The sequence below is a fragment of the Manis javanica genome, chromosome 17, assembly GCF_040802235.1.
Source record: "Manis javanica isolate MJ-LG chromosome 17, MJ_LKY, whole genome shotgun sequence".
NCBI classification, from domain to species: Eukaryota; Metazoa; Chordata; class Mammalia; order Pholidota; family Manidae; genus Manis; species Manis javanica.
The window spans coordinates 47,336,691-47,354,250 of record NC_133172.1 but is presented as its reverse complement, the minus strand read 5'-3'; the positions used below and the strand labels follow the sequence as shown (position 1 = coordinate 47,354,250).

Genomic DNA, 17,560 nt, shown 5'->3' with positions numbered 1-17,560 from the left:
ACACCTGTGTGGTTACTTGGGCTATCTATCATTGTATTAGGCACGAGTCCCTGCAGTACAGCCTGGGGGTGAGAGTGGGGGCCACTAAGGACTACAAACATATGAAAAAATGAAAGTTCAATAAGCAGTAAGAGCTAGAATAAAGTTAGTGGCAAGCACTAAGGGAAACAGCTGGATTGTATAAGGGAAGGGAGAGAATATACAAAAAGTGTTACGGAAATGAGGACTTCTGTGTGGATCCCAATCAGGCGAAAGGGCTTGGAGAAAGCAAAGTCAGCATGAACCAAAGAAGAGTGAGAAAAGCCCTGACAGCATGACTCTGGTTCTCACTCTACCATGGATTGATTACATTATCACCCAGGGCAGGGTCCTTCCTCCCTTCCTTTCTGGCATCTGTCTCATCTCTCAAATGAGAACCTGCAGGAGCACATGACTTGTAAGAGCTCATTAAAAAAGTTAAAAATCACACATCTACCAGAATCAACTTACTTTACTAAGGATTCCACTGGATCCTTGGCCATCAACCCACAAACATACTCAAAATCCTAACACCTGATTTTGAACTCATGGCCCATTATAAACAAATTTATATATGCTCCCTGTTTAAGAAATCCAAATCCCAACATCTCCAAGATCCCAGGGACTCACAGGGAACACCAGAAGTATGTTTTCAGAGTTCGTTTATTTCAAACAAGAAGAAACTTACAGAGACACAATCCATAATAAAGTGCCAGACAATCCAAAAACAAAGACCAATTGCTTCATGAATGCAAGACACTATGCCTGTGTTATTCACACAAAGAATTAGAAGGTTAAAAACATGTGACCCCATGGTGTGTGTGAGGTCACAGGGAAGACAGTGTAGCACAGAGAAGATATGTAGTGACTCTGTGGCATCTTACTACACTGATGGACAATAACTGCAATGGGGGGGAATCAATAATAAGGGTGAATGTAATAACCACATTGTTTTTCTTGTAAAACCTTCATAAGAGTGTATATCAATGACACCTTAATAAAAAAGTAAATAAATAAAAATAAATGCAACACTAATAGATCTAAAAACAAACAAACATGTGACCCATCTACTTTAAACAATGGTCCAATCTTGCCTCCCTTCAGTGGTCCATTCTACAGTTTGAAGAAAGCTGGAGGGAATGAGATCTTAAACAAGGTATTTCAGCCTGTGTAACACAGGACTAGCACATAATAGAGGCTTAATGAATGTTTTTCGAGGATATGAACAAGGTGGAAGCATCACCCAGCTTTGCCATTACTGAAACAGAGGAGCATCTATGCTGTCTCTCTCTGACAGGCAACATCCATGCGGAGAAGATAAATAAGCTCAGTTAGGTGTTGAGAAAGAGAAGGCCACATGGCTTCTCTGACCACATGGCACAAAGCAGTTTCTTGAGAGAGGATTCTTTTCCACCTAATCACATCAAATTCCTGGCTTTGGAATCTTCAGGTCCTCCGGTCCTGAGTGACCTGGGGAGAAAGAACAGCCATGACGACTAGTTGTCACACAGCTGCTGGTAATGGAAGGCCATAAAAGTCCTCTGAAAGGAACCAACCATATATATGGCAAAGAAACCAGAACACTGTCACAGCTCTAACAGAGTCACCTAACCCCAAAAGGGTGTGAAGTATATGGTCAGCTGTCTAAACAAATCCTACATCTTACAGACTTCATCATTTGCTTGTTTATAATCCTCCAACGGCTCCCCATTTCAGGGGCATAAAACATGCCATCGCCTAAAGGTCTTGAATGCTTTGGACCTTTGTCCACCTTCACCTTTCTTTCCATTGCTCCCATGCCTCCCTTTGTTCCTAACATGTGTCAAGCTCATTCCCATCTTAGGCCTTTGTACTAGCTCTTGACTCTGCTGAAATGTTTTTCCCATAGCTGGTTCCTTCTCATTCTTCAGGTTTTGGTTCACAGCTCACTTCCCTGACTGCCTTACCTCATGAAGCCTCCTATCCCATTTATTTGTTAGAGTCTCCCCTATACCTCTTTGAGGACAGAGACATTGTCTTACTCATTGCTGTATACCCATCACCATGCCTGGCACGATAGTGGGTGGTCCTATATATATGTTGAGCTCTGCATGAGTGAAACAAAGCAATTAAATAGAACACAGAGGTCCTGTATTATAGACCCTGGTGACTATCCTTCCCCTCTGAGAACTCTCATCATGACTCTATCAACACCACTCTTACCCGCTGTTCCTCTTTCTCAGTTCTCTGTGATGGGCAGTATTTCCTTCTGCCCATCCTCATTCATTCATTCATCCAACCAACCACTTAATTTCTGACTCATATCTCAATCTGTTTTCTGTATATAACCAAAGGCAAATAAAAAGTTGACAGATTAGAAGTGATGTTTTCATCTTTTGAGTCTGGCTGCTTTTCTGTATTCTAGGTCTCAATACCTCTGAATCAAGCCAGAAAGCACCTTCTTCCCCATCTTTTCAAAGCCTTCCTAAGCCTATGCCCTCAACACATCTTACTAATAGAGATCCTCTTTTCCACTGAACCCAGAGACTCCTTGATAGTGTTCCAGGCAGCTACTTACCAAAGAGAACTGGAAATCTGGGGAACCTATTTTCTTCTTCTACCAGTACCTTATGCTCTAATTATAATACCAAATTGCTTATAGTTCCTTAGACACACCACCTATCTTTCCTGTTGTTTTGTTTTATTTTTAATTTGACTGGATGATTTATGTCTTTGGAGACAGCGCAGAAGAGAAATCTGGCAGTAGACTTGCAATAGGGCCTTCCTGGTCCTTCCTGATTCCAGGAATGGTACTAGTTCCTGTAGTTTGACAGGAAGCCTTCCCTGAACCCTCAGGTCAGATCAAGTCTCTTCTCCCTTTCCATAGCATCCTACACAACCTCTACCTCATTATAATAAAATGAACTATTTCTGTAATCCTTCCCTCTCACAGACTAAACTTTTCAGGGCATATGACCATTTCTTACTCAGTTTTCAATGTTTGTACAGAGTGAGCGCCACCCAGTCTCTCTGTGGAATGAGGCAACCTTGGAGATTATCAGTATTCTGGGGGCTGTTCTCCAGTAACCTTCTTTGGGCATTTCAAGACTAATTTTAAAAACAAACTCATATACCTGTCTCCATACCAGTAGTCTGCAAAACTCACTGAAAAAACTCAAGTCTGCACTGCCTTTACTCCACCACTAGTCAAGCCATCAGTGACATTCTCAGAGATTCCTTTTAGTCTAGGTTTTCCTGTCCCTGTGTTGTTGGCATTTCCCTTATCTCCAAATGTTACACAAAAGCCAGGAAGACAGCCAAGAAGCTGGATGGAGCTCCCCACTGCGATGCCAGGCGGATGATGGCAAAGGCTAGATACATCTGCATTTGCACAGATTCCAAAAAGAAATCTGGAGACAATCATCCTCAGAAGGAAAGAGCAGGGGGAAGCAGGAAATCTCTGCTAGGCTACTTTTTATGATCTCTACCTTTCTGAACCTGTTCCTCATCTGGCAAATGGAGACTACCTTACAGGGTTGTGGTGACTTTAGTTAACCACTGCCTAGTTCTCTAGCCTAGGTATGTAATTCTAAAGCACAGACCCACTTCTTAGTTGTATTCTTACCTATCAGTCCCAGTTAAACTTTAAATGTGTTGAGGACTGGGAAGATTGAGAGAGAAGGGAAAATGATTTTTTTCCTTAAGCTTAGGGAAGTTAAATTACCACCATCTCTTATGCAGACAAATTTTAAAATGCAGATTTTTAAGAGCTGCAAAGGAGTCATCAAGGCTCAGGCTTCCTCTATGAGCTTTCCCTCAAATTTCAATTCTAGTCCAATGTACAGAAATGCTCTTTTCACTGCTTCTGGCTACTATTTAGAAAGTTTGAAAGAATTACCCAAACCTTTGATTCCTGGAAACTGGAAAAGTTAGGATGGGAGGTTAAGATATCAAAACAACAGCTGACAGAAGAAGCCTAGAACTCCCACCCAGTTTTTTTGAAATCTTTGTCTTAACTGACATCCTCATCACTTTTGACTAAGAGACTGTACCACAGAAATCCACAACCCAGTCACACTGAAACACAATTTGAAGCTATGGCTGTGTTTCTCACTCTGCCCTGTGAAATTCTGGTATGAGTGGAATTGTGGGTACAGGGGGTTCTTTCCTAACTAGAAGCCAAATGGCATGAGCACGATGAATGGGTCTGGAGGTAAAGATATCACCAGCTTCCCAATCAAGCTTTTGGTGCTTCCCAAGAGGCTAGGGAGTTTCCTATCAGCTAAAAGTTTGAAAAGAACTCTGCAGGAGTGATGTAAGTTATGAGAGAAGTTGGGTAAGACCTCTCAATTAAACTGCCTCCTACAATCCAGAAGAGGCTTGTAGTTCAGTTTACAGGCACTCAACACCAGGAGGGCCCTGCCAGCAATCTGGTCTGCAGTTTCTCACTTATCCTGTCTCCATAGACATGAGTCTTCCAGATTCAAGAATAAGCTAAAGCCCAGTGGAGCAGTTGACTCTATGCAGTAGCCCAAATTAGTACGACAAAAGTTCAGGCTTGCACAAACAAACAGCACCAACACCAGTTCCCCAACTCCTCTCCCTCGTGCTGTAGCATCAAAGTAAACACACACTGGTTTTCTGAATATAAAGGAAATGACTTCAGGATAGGGAAAACTGGGCCAAAAAACAGAAGAAAAAAAAAAATCAAGCTGTGTTTTCTACAAACTAAATGCTACTTTCCCAGAACTCCTATTTCATTCAATCTTTAACTCAGCTAAGGTCTGGGTTTAGGAATACACCACATCGACCACATTAAAAAACACGAAGGGCACAAGTTGTAAGTTCTTTCAACACACGCAGTCTCTTCTCAACTTCCTTGAGCAGATCCCCAACACCTGATTATGGGATCAGGACCTAGATTTCCCATTCTGAGGAGGCAACCCACGGCCCAGAAAAGGAAAGAGACGCCTTAAACGGTGGCGTTTAAGGGTGTCAGTCATTTTTCAGCTACTTAGTCTGTAAAATGGGAATAGGATAACAACAGTACATACCCTCAGACCCCGAGGGGGCATACCTGAGATAATCACGAGTAGGAGAGCAAGGCCTGGACTTGTGTTAAGTATCTGGGGCGTGTCAACCACTGTTATTACTACTACTATACCACTGCCCCGGAAGGGGCCCTGCGGAGGCCTAAAGCGAGGGCGTCAAGGCCTGACGGAGCCACGGACCGGCGGGTCGCGCTGGGCGGGGCGGCTATCTAGTGCCTGGAGGCCAAAGAGCCGAAGGGACTAAAGAGCCGAGGATCCGCAGGCACAGGGGAATAAGGGACAGAGACCAGAGGCGGGAAAGGCCAGGAGAGAAGTAAGGACTAGGGAATAGGGTCCTGAGGGAGAACCCCACACTCACCCAGCGTAAATTCCCATTGCTCATTCCCTAGAGAGCGCTCGGGCACCACCTCCAGATCCAGCATTGGTTCAGCTCGCCGGGCCGGGCGGCCTCCCTGCGGCAGCGCAGACAGGACCGGGGCTGAGGAGACAATGCAGGGGCTGACCCGCTGCTCCCACAGGTCCTATCTCCACCTCCTCCCTGGTCGCCGGCAACACCCGCGCAACCCCACTCTACCTCACCTCACCTCACCAGCAACAGCCGCGGTAATAGAAGTAGCGGCGGCAGCTGGAGCGTCTGCAGCAAAAGTGGCGTGCCCAGTCGTAAAGTGTGGCGAGGGCGGGATTTCAATCTGGGGGAGGAGCTTAAAGAAGAACGGCGCACGCGCAAATCTAGGCGAAGGCTGAAGGGTTCCTGACAGTACCAGGGTTTGGGCGGGCGCTCTTGGAATCAGCATCCTTATTCGAGGAGCCCCGCACCTGCACGCCATACTGCACACATTTCACGTCTACACAAGAATGAGTACACCATGCGGCACACACACGTGACATAGTTACACAACGTCCATTTGCCGTTCACACGTACATCCCACTCACATTTACTGGGCGCAAAGTGCGAGTTCCGAGGGCTCATTGTCTGAAGCCCAGAGGGAAGGGAGGATGCGGGGTCCCGAAGTCCCACCCCCGTTTGGAGCCTGACACCGGCTGCAGTTGGCTCTAGGTGTCCAGAAACGACTTCTTCCCTACCCAGCCGCCCCTGGGGCTCGGGTCGAACTCAAAGCGTGTGAGGAGTGTGCTCGAATGCGCTTTCAGGGGCTTGGGGGAGTTAGGGGAGAGCAATATCAATAAAGGGGAAGACCTAGGCCGGCCACCCGCCCGACCACGTCCAGATGAGCACAGTCCCCGGGACCAGGATCCAGAGGTTGCTGGCAGTAGCTCAGATTCGTGCAAAGCCAGCTTTGCTGCCAAAGCCGTGTGTCTTGACCAAACCTCCGCTACCCTTTGAGCCTGTTTCAACTGCAAGCCCGAGGAGGGTTCGGTTTCTGTAGCCTGTTTCGCCAGAGCTTTTGGCCCTTGCCCTGGGGCACTCTGAAAGGCAACCAAGGCCCTTTTTGGAGCCAAGCTTTCTGGAGGAAGTAGTCTCTGAATTCTCACAGCACCCTGAGACATAAAAAATAAGGTCCAGAGGGATTAAAGGCTTTGTGGTCTTAGGGAGCTAACGAGGGAGGTTTTTAGCAGGGAAGAGAGTAACATGCTAAATCCTCAAATCAGTTTGCTAGGAATGTATGTAACTTGGCTCTACCAAAACTTGATAACACTGCAACTGGCATTAAAACAAACATGGAGAAGGATGTCCACTGTGGCAGCATATGCTATAACAATAGAACTGAGTCATTGAGGTGTCCATCAATAGGGAAGTGGCTAACTAAACTCTGATAATAGGATGCATATGTTATTTGGTATTAGGGCACATTTATTATCAGATATGTATAATAGGATACTGACATATGTAATAGACTGTAATAGATATAGTAGGATTTTTGAAAATGAAGCCTATCTCTATATGCTGATGTGGAAGGAGCTCTAAAAAGCCAGATACAAAATTGTGCATGTGGTCCTTTTTATCTCTAAATACATAAATAAAAGTAACACTGGCCATACCAAAAAGGGAGAACATTTCTGGAAAGATAAAAAATTATCAATAATCCTAATACGGAGGAGAAAAGGGGCAGGGATCAAGTGATATTTATCTCTTGCCATGCATGGCAAGCATTACAGATGTGTTTAGGAAAGGTTACTTGGGCAGCTGGCCTAGAAAGCACGGAAGAAAATGTCTAAGAAGAAAATGTCTAAGCTTGGTGAGGAGTAATCTTAGTCAATTTAAAATGTCTGAAAAATCCAATTAGACTAGAAATGGTTCTTCTATTCAAAAAACACTTGGAGGGATTTATTTCCTGTGGCTAAGGGTGGGCAGATGGAGTGAGGGTGTGGGAGGGAAAAGACAGGGAAAGAGACAGCAACACACTCTGGATAACAATGTAAAAAGAATTTTAGTTTGAAAAACCCAAGACACTGAAAGAACTAAGTTGGAAATTCCTTGTTGGGATAATAGGCAGATAAGTTTCTGTGAGCAATGTCAAAGTCAACAGCAAATGGTTAACTTTGATCATTGTGTTATCCCAAACCTTTGGTTTAAGTGTGATCCATCCAGCTCTTTGTCAGGAATGGGAGTGGCAACTTTGGGATGGTGGGCTGGAAGGAGGGCATAGCCCAGAGCCTGGTACACAAAGCAGGAGGAGGTGCCTCAGAGGAGTAGGCCAACTTGGGAGAATATCAGCAAAAGCCATTCCCCAAACTGAGGGTGGGGATGTTCAGCAATAATTAAACTCTTAGGACTGCATTCATAAGGTCCCACAGGTAAATGCTTTGTGTGTAAAAAAAAACAAAAACAAAAACTACTAGTGACAAAATTGATGGAATCCAGTTGCAGTATCTACAGATTGAATGTGGAAGAGGAGGGAAAAAAGGAATCAAGTCAACTTTGGGTAGCTGAATGGACAGTAGGTGTTATTCAGACAGCAAAGTACATTGGAGGCTTTTGTTGCAATTTGTCAAAGTACAACAAAAAAAGCCAGTTTTAAAGCAGAAATGAAAGGTAACTGCCATCTAGCAAATCAGAGATAGGACCAAGGGTCATGGACAACAGTGGATTTAGGAACCCTTTCCAATAAGCCTTACAAAGGACATTCCTGTCTCTCAGAGTAGAAGGCCCTCAATTGGTCTCCCCACTGACATTTCCTAATTGTTAGACCAGTGATTCTATTTTTCTCCTTTCTGAATGGAAGTGTTTCTTGCAGTTTTCCTGTCCCTATCCTGCTACTGTATGCTGTATAGAGGGGCAGCTAACCACATAGCCTAGAATTTAGCTCAATGCTGACTTTTAGGTTTTCTTATGGTAGACATATTTTCTTGAGAGAAGAGTAAAACTAAATATTTAATAACTGAAAGGTGGCCTGTGATACTCATTAGAGCTATGCAGATAAATTCTGGCTCAAGGGCAAAAGGTAGTTACTTTTCGGCCCTGATGAAATTGGCCATGGCTCTGTGATTTGTTAGATCCAAAGAAATGTAAACAGAAGTCCTGTGTTGATTTCAGGTGAATTTTAAAAGCCAGTGCTCCTTTCACTACACTATCTCCTTGGCTCTGTCACATAGCTGGCAATGTGACTACTTCCAGTGACTGGTTAGTCAGCCTAGGTCAACCAATGATGGGTGTTTGACAAGTAAGATTATGTCTTTAAGCCAATAAAATTTTGGAGGTTTTAAGGCAACACAATTCAGCCTATCCTGCTACAAAAGACTGGTACAATTGTCAGTTGTGCCTCCTGTGTTTTCTTCTCAGGTCTCTATGCCGACTAAGCTCCATTAATCTCTCGGATGGGTTGCCAAGGAATGGAACTGACTTCCTGCTTCTAGCCTTTTTCTCTCTAGTCAAGCAAAATGAGCTTTCAGCACCAATTCCCTCAAACTCACAATCCTGCAGTGGCTTCCTGTTTGCTGTTGGGAACAATTCAAACGTTTTAAGATGGCCAGAAAAGCCACTCAAACACTGCTTGTGACCTTATCCTGGCCTCTGCTGACTCTTTTGAGATTCATCTCACTGCTGCAACTCCTTCCATTCCATGTTCCATTCAAACTCAACTGCTCTTAGTTTCTCAAACTTGCACACTATTGCCTAGGCTGGTTACTGTAGTTTTTTTACCTTCTCTTTGCTGGCCCAATACTTACTATCTTTCAGATTTCAAATGTCTCCTGGAAACTTTATTTGACCAACTAGACCAGGTTAGATATACCACATAACCACCAGTACTTTCAATATGACTTAAACTTTGTTACTACTTTTGGTCAGCTTTTGAGCTGGACTATAGGTTCCCTCAAGGCAGGGACTGTATCTATTTTAGGCACAGGACACACACTTTCTCCTTAACTGATCCTAGGGAGTAAAAATCGTATTTTATGTTCATCTATTTTTTTTAAGTTAACAAAACCTCAACATTAAAAAAAAAATTTTCAGTTGTATGTTCTTTGCTCACTTACAATCTCAATATTGATATGAAACAATACGTGCAATATTTTCTAGTAGCCATATTAAAAAGGGAAAAGATATTTTAATGTTTTATTTAGCCCAGTATATCAAATGGCAATATAACCCAGTATATGTAGTCAAAATAATGAATTAGGGAAATATCATACATTTTTTTGTACTAGATCTTTAAATATCTGATATTTTATGCTAGCAGTGCATCTTAACTTGGAAACTATATTTTCAAAGGCTAAAGTGAAGTCAAATCATCCCAAAGCAGTTTTAACAGAAAAATAACACTGCTTCAATTTTTAAATTTAAATTTAAAAAATTTTAAAAATTCAGTTTCTTATTGTACTAGCCACATGTCAAATGCCCAATAACCACACATGGCTGGTACCTACCATACTGGATATATTTTCTTTAATAAAAAATTTCCCTCTGTATCTTATCAATTCACATTTCTCAATGTTCCTGAAATCTGTATAAGGCCAGTATATAACCTTAACTCTAAGTTGCTTATTCTAACCACAAGTTGAGAATTGACTGAAAGTCACTTATGTTTTAGAGTGCCCTAAATTTAAACAGACCAAACTGCAATTTCCACCCATGATAATACCCTATAATCGTAATTTTTCTAGACATGAAACATTTTTGGAATTATACACAAACAGACGCATATTAGTGGTAATGCAAGAAAAGGAACTGATGGTATCTAGGAAAGAATAAGTTTGGGAGATGAAAACGCCAAAACTCTCTTGTAAATACTATTATAGATATATATGTATATAGATGTGGCAATATGGCTGTTGTGGTTTTTAAAATATATTCATAAACTCTTTGACACCCCACCCTTCAAGAAATGAAGCTTAATACTCCTCCCTTTGAGTGTGGGCCTGACCCAATTTTCTAACATACAGAATATGGCAGACCAAGATTAGAATATTAAGAAGACTGCGGCTTTCATCTTGGGCATGCACTTTTTTGGATCACATGCTTTGGGGGAAGTCAGCTGCCAGGGTGTGAGCAGCCCTATGGAGACACCCACATAGCAAGGAACTGAAGGTCTTCACTAGCAAGAAATCAAGAGCTTTCATCCAATAGTTATGAGAAACTGAGGCTAATCAATGACCACAGAAGTGGGCTTGGAAGGGTATCCTTCAGACACAGTCAAGCCTTCAGATGACTACCCAAGGCTGACACCTTGACTCTAACCTCAGTTGAGATCTTGGACCAGGGTGAGAAACTTGGCTTCTTTCAGATTTCTAACCCAAGAACTGTGAGATGTTTATTGTTTAAAGCTGCTGAGTATTTAGGCAATTTGTACAGAAATGAGTACACAATGGCTCATGGCTTGAAAAACTCCCTGTTGCCAAATGAGACATAAATCAAGTAGCATTCTTTTCCCAAGCAGTCCAAAACTAGTATATCCAAACACCTGTCTCTATAGGTGATATGCTTGCTACAACTATGATGCTACTGCTCAGTTTTTGCAATTAACCCACAGGGTATGAGTCTTATTCTTTGTAATTTTACTTCATAGTGCTAATTCAGCATTTAAAGGTATTTGTTATTTGCAGTAAGTCTGGTGGTGAAAAGTACATTTTTTCATTATGGCTCAAGCTTAAGCCATGTTTTTAAAGTAAAATGCTTAATTTTCTGGTGAAGGAAAATGCCAAGAAAAATATAAGAATGTCTGATATAACACCAGCACAATCAAATCAAGTGTGTACTTCTAAAATGACTAACTTGAAAAATGATTAATTTGGATGTGTAATTTTTGGAATTCTTCCTCCCCCCACGAAAGTCACTACTTTATAGTCATATCTCATAGGATGGTCAAATCAAGTTAGATTTTTTGAAAACCATATATATATATAGGGAAACTGGTTTTTCTTGTGATATTTACATGAAAGGTTTTATTTGGAATGAGCAGAAATGACCACTAGATACCACTGTTCTGTGGTTTTCTTTGTTCAAGGTTAAAACGGATAAAAGAACAGTTTAGAAACAACAAAATCAATTTTTTTTTACAATGAACACTTCAACAGAAATTGTTGGATTATGTCAATAAAGAGCCAAAGACCCTGTTTTCACTACACAGAACTTTATTGTGAAAGTAAATTAAACATACAAACACACAATATGGCTAATGATGGCAAAAGCAATTTGGTAGCTTAAGGCAAGTTTTAATGGAGATGAATTTGGAAAAGATGATGCAATGATGTAATTTTGTTTAAATATAGACTATGGAAAAATACCAAATTGCATCAATAACTTAATAAAAGTAGTTTTCAAAGCTTGCACTACTGGAGAAAAAGGGCTCATAATCTTAATGCCAGCATTAAGACGGACCGAAGCAGCACAGTGCTAAATGACAGGAAAAATTTCATATTTACATAAAGATGGCAACACGAACATTTAGTAACATTTGATCTTAGTTACTGGTGAACTGAAAGCTCTTAGCCAAGAAGCACTAGAGAAAAATGTAACATCATCATCATATTATTAAAAAGAATTGAAGTGCAGAAGCAAAAAATCAAGAAGCTCTGTGATAAAGTAACCTTAGAAGACCATTATAAGGACCACTTAAAAGGCGATTCCCTTGGGGGAAATTAGGGCACTGAGTGTGTAAACATGTGAGCCGCACAACACCAAAATACCAACCAAATTCATTCATAGTAGTTAGTTACACAAGATCAGCATGGTCTTTTATGATGCATTGTTTATAACAATTTAAACACACTGCTTACCATGCATGACTTCAAATATATAACAAGTGTTTTTATTCTGATACAGGATATGTTTATGAATTATAAGACCTATATACAATGAAAGTCACATCTTTCTCATCAATCAAGTATATATATACATACATATATGTATATATACACACATATGTTTTTAATGTAATGACCTTATTCATTATTCAGGTTTCAGTTCATTTTCTGAACTGACCATGTCAGTTTTTCAAACTCTTTAAAATAATGCCATTCTGTTATGATAAAATAATTTTTGCAAAAATTCAGAAACATAGTAACATTTAATGAACATGATCATGAAAAATATTTGTATGGAGGTGTCAAATGACTTCACACGTTTTTCCAGTCTTGTATTAAAAGGAAAAGTTGCATTCAATTTGACAGTGAGCCTATTTAAAAAATATCCTTATACTAATTCATCTCAAAAGGCTCTATTAATAAATAGTCCTTTTGGAAAATATTATATATACAACCTGTGAGTTTTTTTCCAGGATAATTAATGGAAGAAAATGTATCCTCTGCACAGATGAACATTTTCTAAGACTAATCTTTCATCATCCAGCATTGTTTTTACAAAAGCATGCATTATAAAATACACATAAAAGCAGCTATCTTAAACATGATTTTAATACAGTATTACCTTTGTAGCTGATTCATCACTGTCTCCAGTTTAATATGCTGTGACATACATGAAGAAGCTCCAGTATCCCTTTTCTGATTGACTTAAAAAAAAATCCCTGAATAAAACAGAAGCCAGTCTGTGACTTCTTTAGGCATTTCAGTAGAGTATTATCATCTATGGAGAATATCCCCAAACTCATGATTACAGAACAGAATCTAAAACAGATCTGGGGCAGATTAGAATTAATACCAATTTAAAAAATTTATGTTTAAAAAGGAAAGAAAAGAAGCTGATCATCAACATTTAAAAGGATACTGCAACTTTAATAAACTGTAAACTCTGTATTAGAGGGCTGTGGCAGACAGCTTTATGCTACCAGGTCTTTAGCTTGTAAATAATGCAAACACATCAGCAGTTTTAAAATGCCATAGACTATAAAAACACAAAAGGAAATGGGACAAACAAAACAAAAAAAAATCAAGAATGCCTATCTAAAATGAAGCTGTATAGCCAACACATTTAAAATTACAAAAAAAAAAAAAGCAATTGATTAGAGGAAAAAAAATATTAAAAGTTTAATTTCTAAATGACATGACTTTTAAATTAAAGTGGGAGAAAAAGAGCTTCACAAATGGACAGTTTCAACTCACTAAAATAATGCCAACAAGGTAAGCTTGCATAGAAAAAAAACCAATTACTGGCTACATGCATACAAAATTAGAAATGCAGGTATAATAATAATCATAGTGCAAAACCATGGCAGTCTGTGGTGTCCTGTTACTGCCTAAGGTTGAGAAACAGACCATAGTACCTCCAGTTATCACAGTTTCTGGTCTTTTAATCAATTGTTTTTGCCAACTAGAACCAATGTATATGTAAAAGATGGGGGGCACATCTGTGCACATCTACTGATTAACGAAGTTTGAGGTCATCACCACCACTTAAATTGGAACCAGGACTAGGGTCTTGTTGTCTTCTTGCCTGCAATGACAAAAATCATAATTTGGTGTCAAGCGTGTTTTGAAAACTAAAGTGCTAGATAAACAAAATATAAGACCCAGTAACACATAAGTTTGCAATTAAAAAATTTTCAGCTAATACCTCCACAGGTAAGAAGACAAAGAACAATTTATATTATGTATGAAATATTTTGCTAAAGTTTCCTTAAAATCCAAGAATAAAAATCTCATTATATTCAAAAGAGCATTATTAAAATATGTACTATGTATAAGAGAACAACAAATCTACATTTAGTTTTGGGACTGGGGGATTTAACTCAATCATCCAACCACCTTAGAAGCAAATTTTCCCTTTTAAAAGTAACTGACATTTATTGAGCACCATCTATATGCTGGGTATTGTTCTAAACACTTTCTGTGTAGGAACTAATTTAATCTCTGCCAACCAACCACCTGTCACACAGGTGCTATTCATTTTACGGATAAAGAAATTGAGTCACACAGAAGTATATGGTCTATTAATTACATGACTAAAAATGTGTAAGTGAATTTTCTCTTATTGAATTCCATCTCTGCCAGTTGAATTTTAACTGTAAATCTCTATCTCAAATAAAACCCAGAATTACAATGAATAAATTGACTCAAAAGCAAAAACAGAATTATAAAATAGAAATATGATGTCCTTGATGCATTCATATACCCACAAGTATCTTTACAACAATACCTAACTAAGAGACTTCATAATTATAACTACAGAGGATTTCAAGTTTCACTTCAGAGTAAACATTTCTAGTTATGGCAATTTACTTAATACAGAACATCTAACAACTAACATACTGAGCATGACATGACACTCTCTGTTAATGTAAAGTTTTTATATAACATAGGTGAGTGCCCCCACCTTTGGTCCACATTTACATCCAGTCTTTCTGACAAACTGTAATCCATGTTTCTTTCATAAGCTTTCTTTAATGACAACAAATGTCAGTCAAGCACAAACATCTGTATATATACAGAACCTGGTTCCTTCAGCAACAGTTTTGCTATGTTAGATAATGGCAACTCCATTTTATCAGCTGTTTGGCCAAAAACCACTGAGACCACCCTTAATATTTCTTTCTCTCACACCCAGAGAATTCTGACAGCTCTACATTTAAATATTTCCCTCATAATACAAGTTGGTCACAGGAATGGCAATACAGCATGGGGAATATAGCCAATGATTCTGTAATATCTTTTTATGTTGACAGATAGTAACTGCACCAGTTGGGGTGAGGATTTAATAATATGGGTAACTGCTGAATCACTGTGTTGTATATTTGAAACCAATATAAGATTGTGTATCAACTATATACTTCAACAAAAAAAAGTATTTCCTAAACCTGACCACTTCTATCTCTACCACTCTTACTCCCATCTATCATCATCTCTCATCTGTATCTTGTTTGTAGCCACCTCTGATATAATCCAGGACTGAGACCAACTGCAATTACCCATGCAATCTTCAGCTAAATACAATCATGTATTATTATCACCAACTGATTCTCCATTGTCTGTGTCTATGTCAGTTTTTGGAAACAAATTTAACCAAAAATAGAAAATTTTGATTTCAGCTCTTAATATCTAAACCAATTGTTAGAGAGAAAGCCTCCTTCAACTTCAAAGAAACATCTCAACAATTCACACTTGTACTGTAAGATCAAGTTTAGTTAGAAGCTCCACCTATGTCATCATTTCTGAAGAGGGTTTAGACAAATGACACTTGCCTTACTTTCAAACAAATCAAATTCCAACAAAAACTCCTGTAGTCTCTTATAAGATTTAATGTATTGCTCTATCAGATCCTAACTCTTTTTTATTAGCAGACTGTACACTGACTAAATTTTAGCACATTCATTTCAATTAACTAGCCAGGTTAAAGTTATGTTGCATAGGTACAGGCTAAAAGAGCTATGGATTGCATATGCATCAGAAAAACAATCTTATGTTCCATACAGAATCAATGTTAAATGTAATGTAAGAATAGATCAATTCTACAAAATTAGAGATGATGATATAAGCATCTGCTTTCAGTCAATGAAGGTTAGAAAGGGGCTGAGCAATGAAGAAATACTGAGAAAAAAATCAATCCTAATTACATATTTATAAGTTACTACTAACCTACCAATAATACTTTGTGAAAGGGGATAAGAGTAATTTTGAAATTATTTTAATAATAATGGGATGACTCCAAATGAGTAACAAAGACCAGTCACTGCAGCTGGAGTTCCCCCTGCTGGTCAAGGCTGTGCAGAAGTTGCCTAGGGTTTAAGATACATTTTTGGTAAAAGCATAGAGAGGTAAAGAAAACCTGTTTGTGTTTATCTATTTGTTTTTAGCTTCTATTTACATTGGGAAGAAGGAATAAGGAAGATGTAAGGGAAGACATTGTGAAGGACAATCAAAAATAGGAAAATAACAGAGATGGGTAAAGTCTGATGGAGCATGAATGAGAGAGCGTAAGAGTGGAAAATGGGAGAGCTCGAAGATAGAGGACACTTACGGAGGATGCATGAGCTGTTATATGAAGCAGACAAACAGAAACAGATTTAAGTTCAGTGAAATAGCTTCTGCAGGACTGGAATGCAGCAACTGGATTAGTGCTTTGAGAAGCAAGGATTTCTACTATGGCAGTTTTCTAATGGAGGCTGGATGTTTTAGAATTAATTCTTCTGTGAGTAATAAGATAGACTAAATGATGGCAAAGAAACTCTAAACTTGATTATTCTAAAAGCATTTTAACCTGTAATTTCTAGTTTCTTTCTTCATAGTGAATCCACATGGTCCCTTGATTCTAACTTTTTATTAACAGTTATTTCAGAATAGAGTTTTAATATAACACAGACACCCATGAGCCTATTCAGAATATAAATCTGTTCTTAATATTAATTAATCTAGATATTTTACTACAGACCTATTTACTACCAGTTGCTCCTGTTTTCTTTCTTTTAATATACTATCACCCAGAAACATGGCAAGTCCAGTTTCTAGGAAGTAGTTAGGTTATGGGTCCAAATAATGAGACAGAGAACAGTCACCAGATGCTGGCGTTTCCCTACTGGTCAGGGCTATGCAAAAGTAGCCAAGAGCAGAGACACTCAAATGAAAATGAATAAAATTTCTTGAATTTACTTCCATTCCTTTATATCAAGATCATCAAACGACTGAAAATTCTTTGTGAGAAAATGCTCTAATAATTAAAAATAACTCCAATTTATTAAGTGTATACTATATCCAGATACTGCGCTAATCACTTTATATTTGACACTTGGCTAAAAGTCAGAACAGAGAATCACAGACTTTTAGAGTGCCACAGTACTTCAGAGACCTAGTTCAACTCTATTACAGATGATGAGCCTGAGACCAAGAAGGTTAAGTGGTTCCCCCAAGGTTTTATAGTTAGCTGGTGGCAGTCAGAACACAATTTCAGACCTCTGCAAAAGATGAGCCTTTAACTCCCAATTACCATTAATGTCAGTGTCCTAAGTCACTGTATTTCTCCTGACTGTTAAGGCTGGAGGAGAAGCAAAGTCAGAAATTTTAAGTTGTAATATGAGAGAAAGGAATGTACTTTCACCAAACTCATTAAAAAGATAAAAGCAAGGTTAAGAGGACAATTATAAACACTTGTCAGATAAGTGGACTGTAAGAACCGGTCTAACAGACATATCAAAAAATATAGTTCTTATAAAGTATACAACTTTAGGAAA

The 17,560-nt window shown here is 39.1% G+C and overlaps 2 protein-coding genes across 7 annotated transcripts in view; both read right to left on the bottom strand.

Moving 5' to 3' along the window:
- PHAF1 (phagophore assembly factor 1) overlaps positions 1-5,742 on the bottom strand; it is a 29,623-nt gene extending 23,881 nt beyond the window's left edge. For 3 of the 5 annotated variants that reach the window (XM_037025346.2, XM_073226953.1, XM_073226952.1), the window contains exons 1-2: positions 5,638-5,656; positions 5,407-5,526 (exon numbers count right to left, since the gene is read on the bottom strand). In XM_037025346.2, coding sequence (XP_036881241.2) covers positions 5,407-5,470 — 64 coding nt within the window. In that variant the 5' untranslated portion in view covers positions 5,471-5,526; positions 5,638-5,656. Of the gene's footprint in view, positions 1-5,406; positions 5,527-5,627 lie in introns of all 5 variants that reach the window. The other 2 variants (XM_017649184.3, XM_017649185.3) reach the window with 2 other exon arrangements.
- A 5,816-nt stretch (positions 5,743-11,558) lies between these two features.
- CBFB (core-binding factor subunit beta) overlaps positions 11,559-17,560 on the bottom strand; it is a 45,795-nt gene continuing 39,793 nt past the window's right edge. For both annotated transcript variants that reach the window (XM_017649183.3, XM_017649182.3), the window contains exon 6: positions 11,559-13,833. In XM_017649183.3, coding sequence (XP_017504672.1) covers positions 13,811-13,833 — 23 coding nt within the window. In that variant the 3' untranslated portion in view covers positions 11,559-13,810. The remainder of the gene's footprint in view (positions 13,834-17,560) is intronic.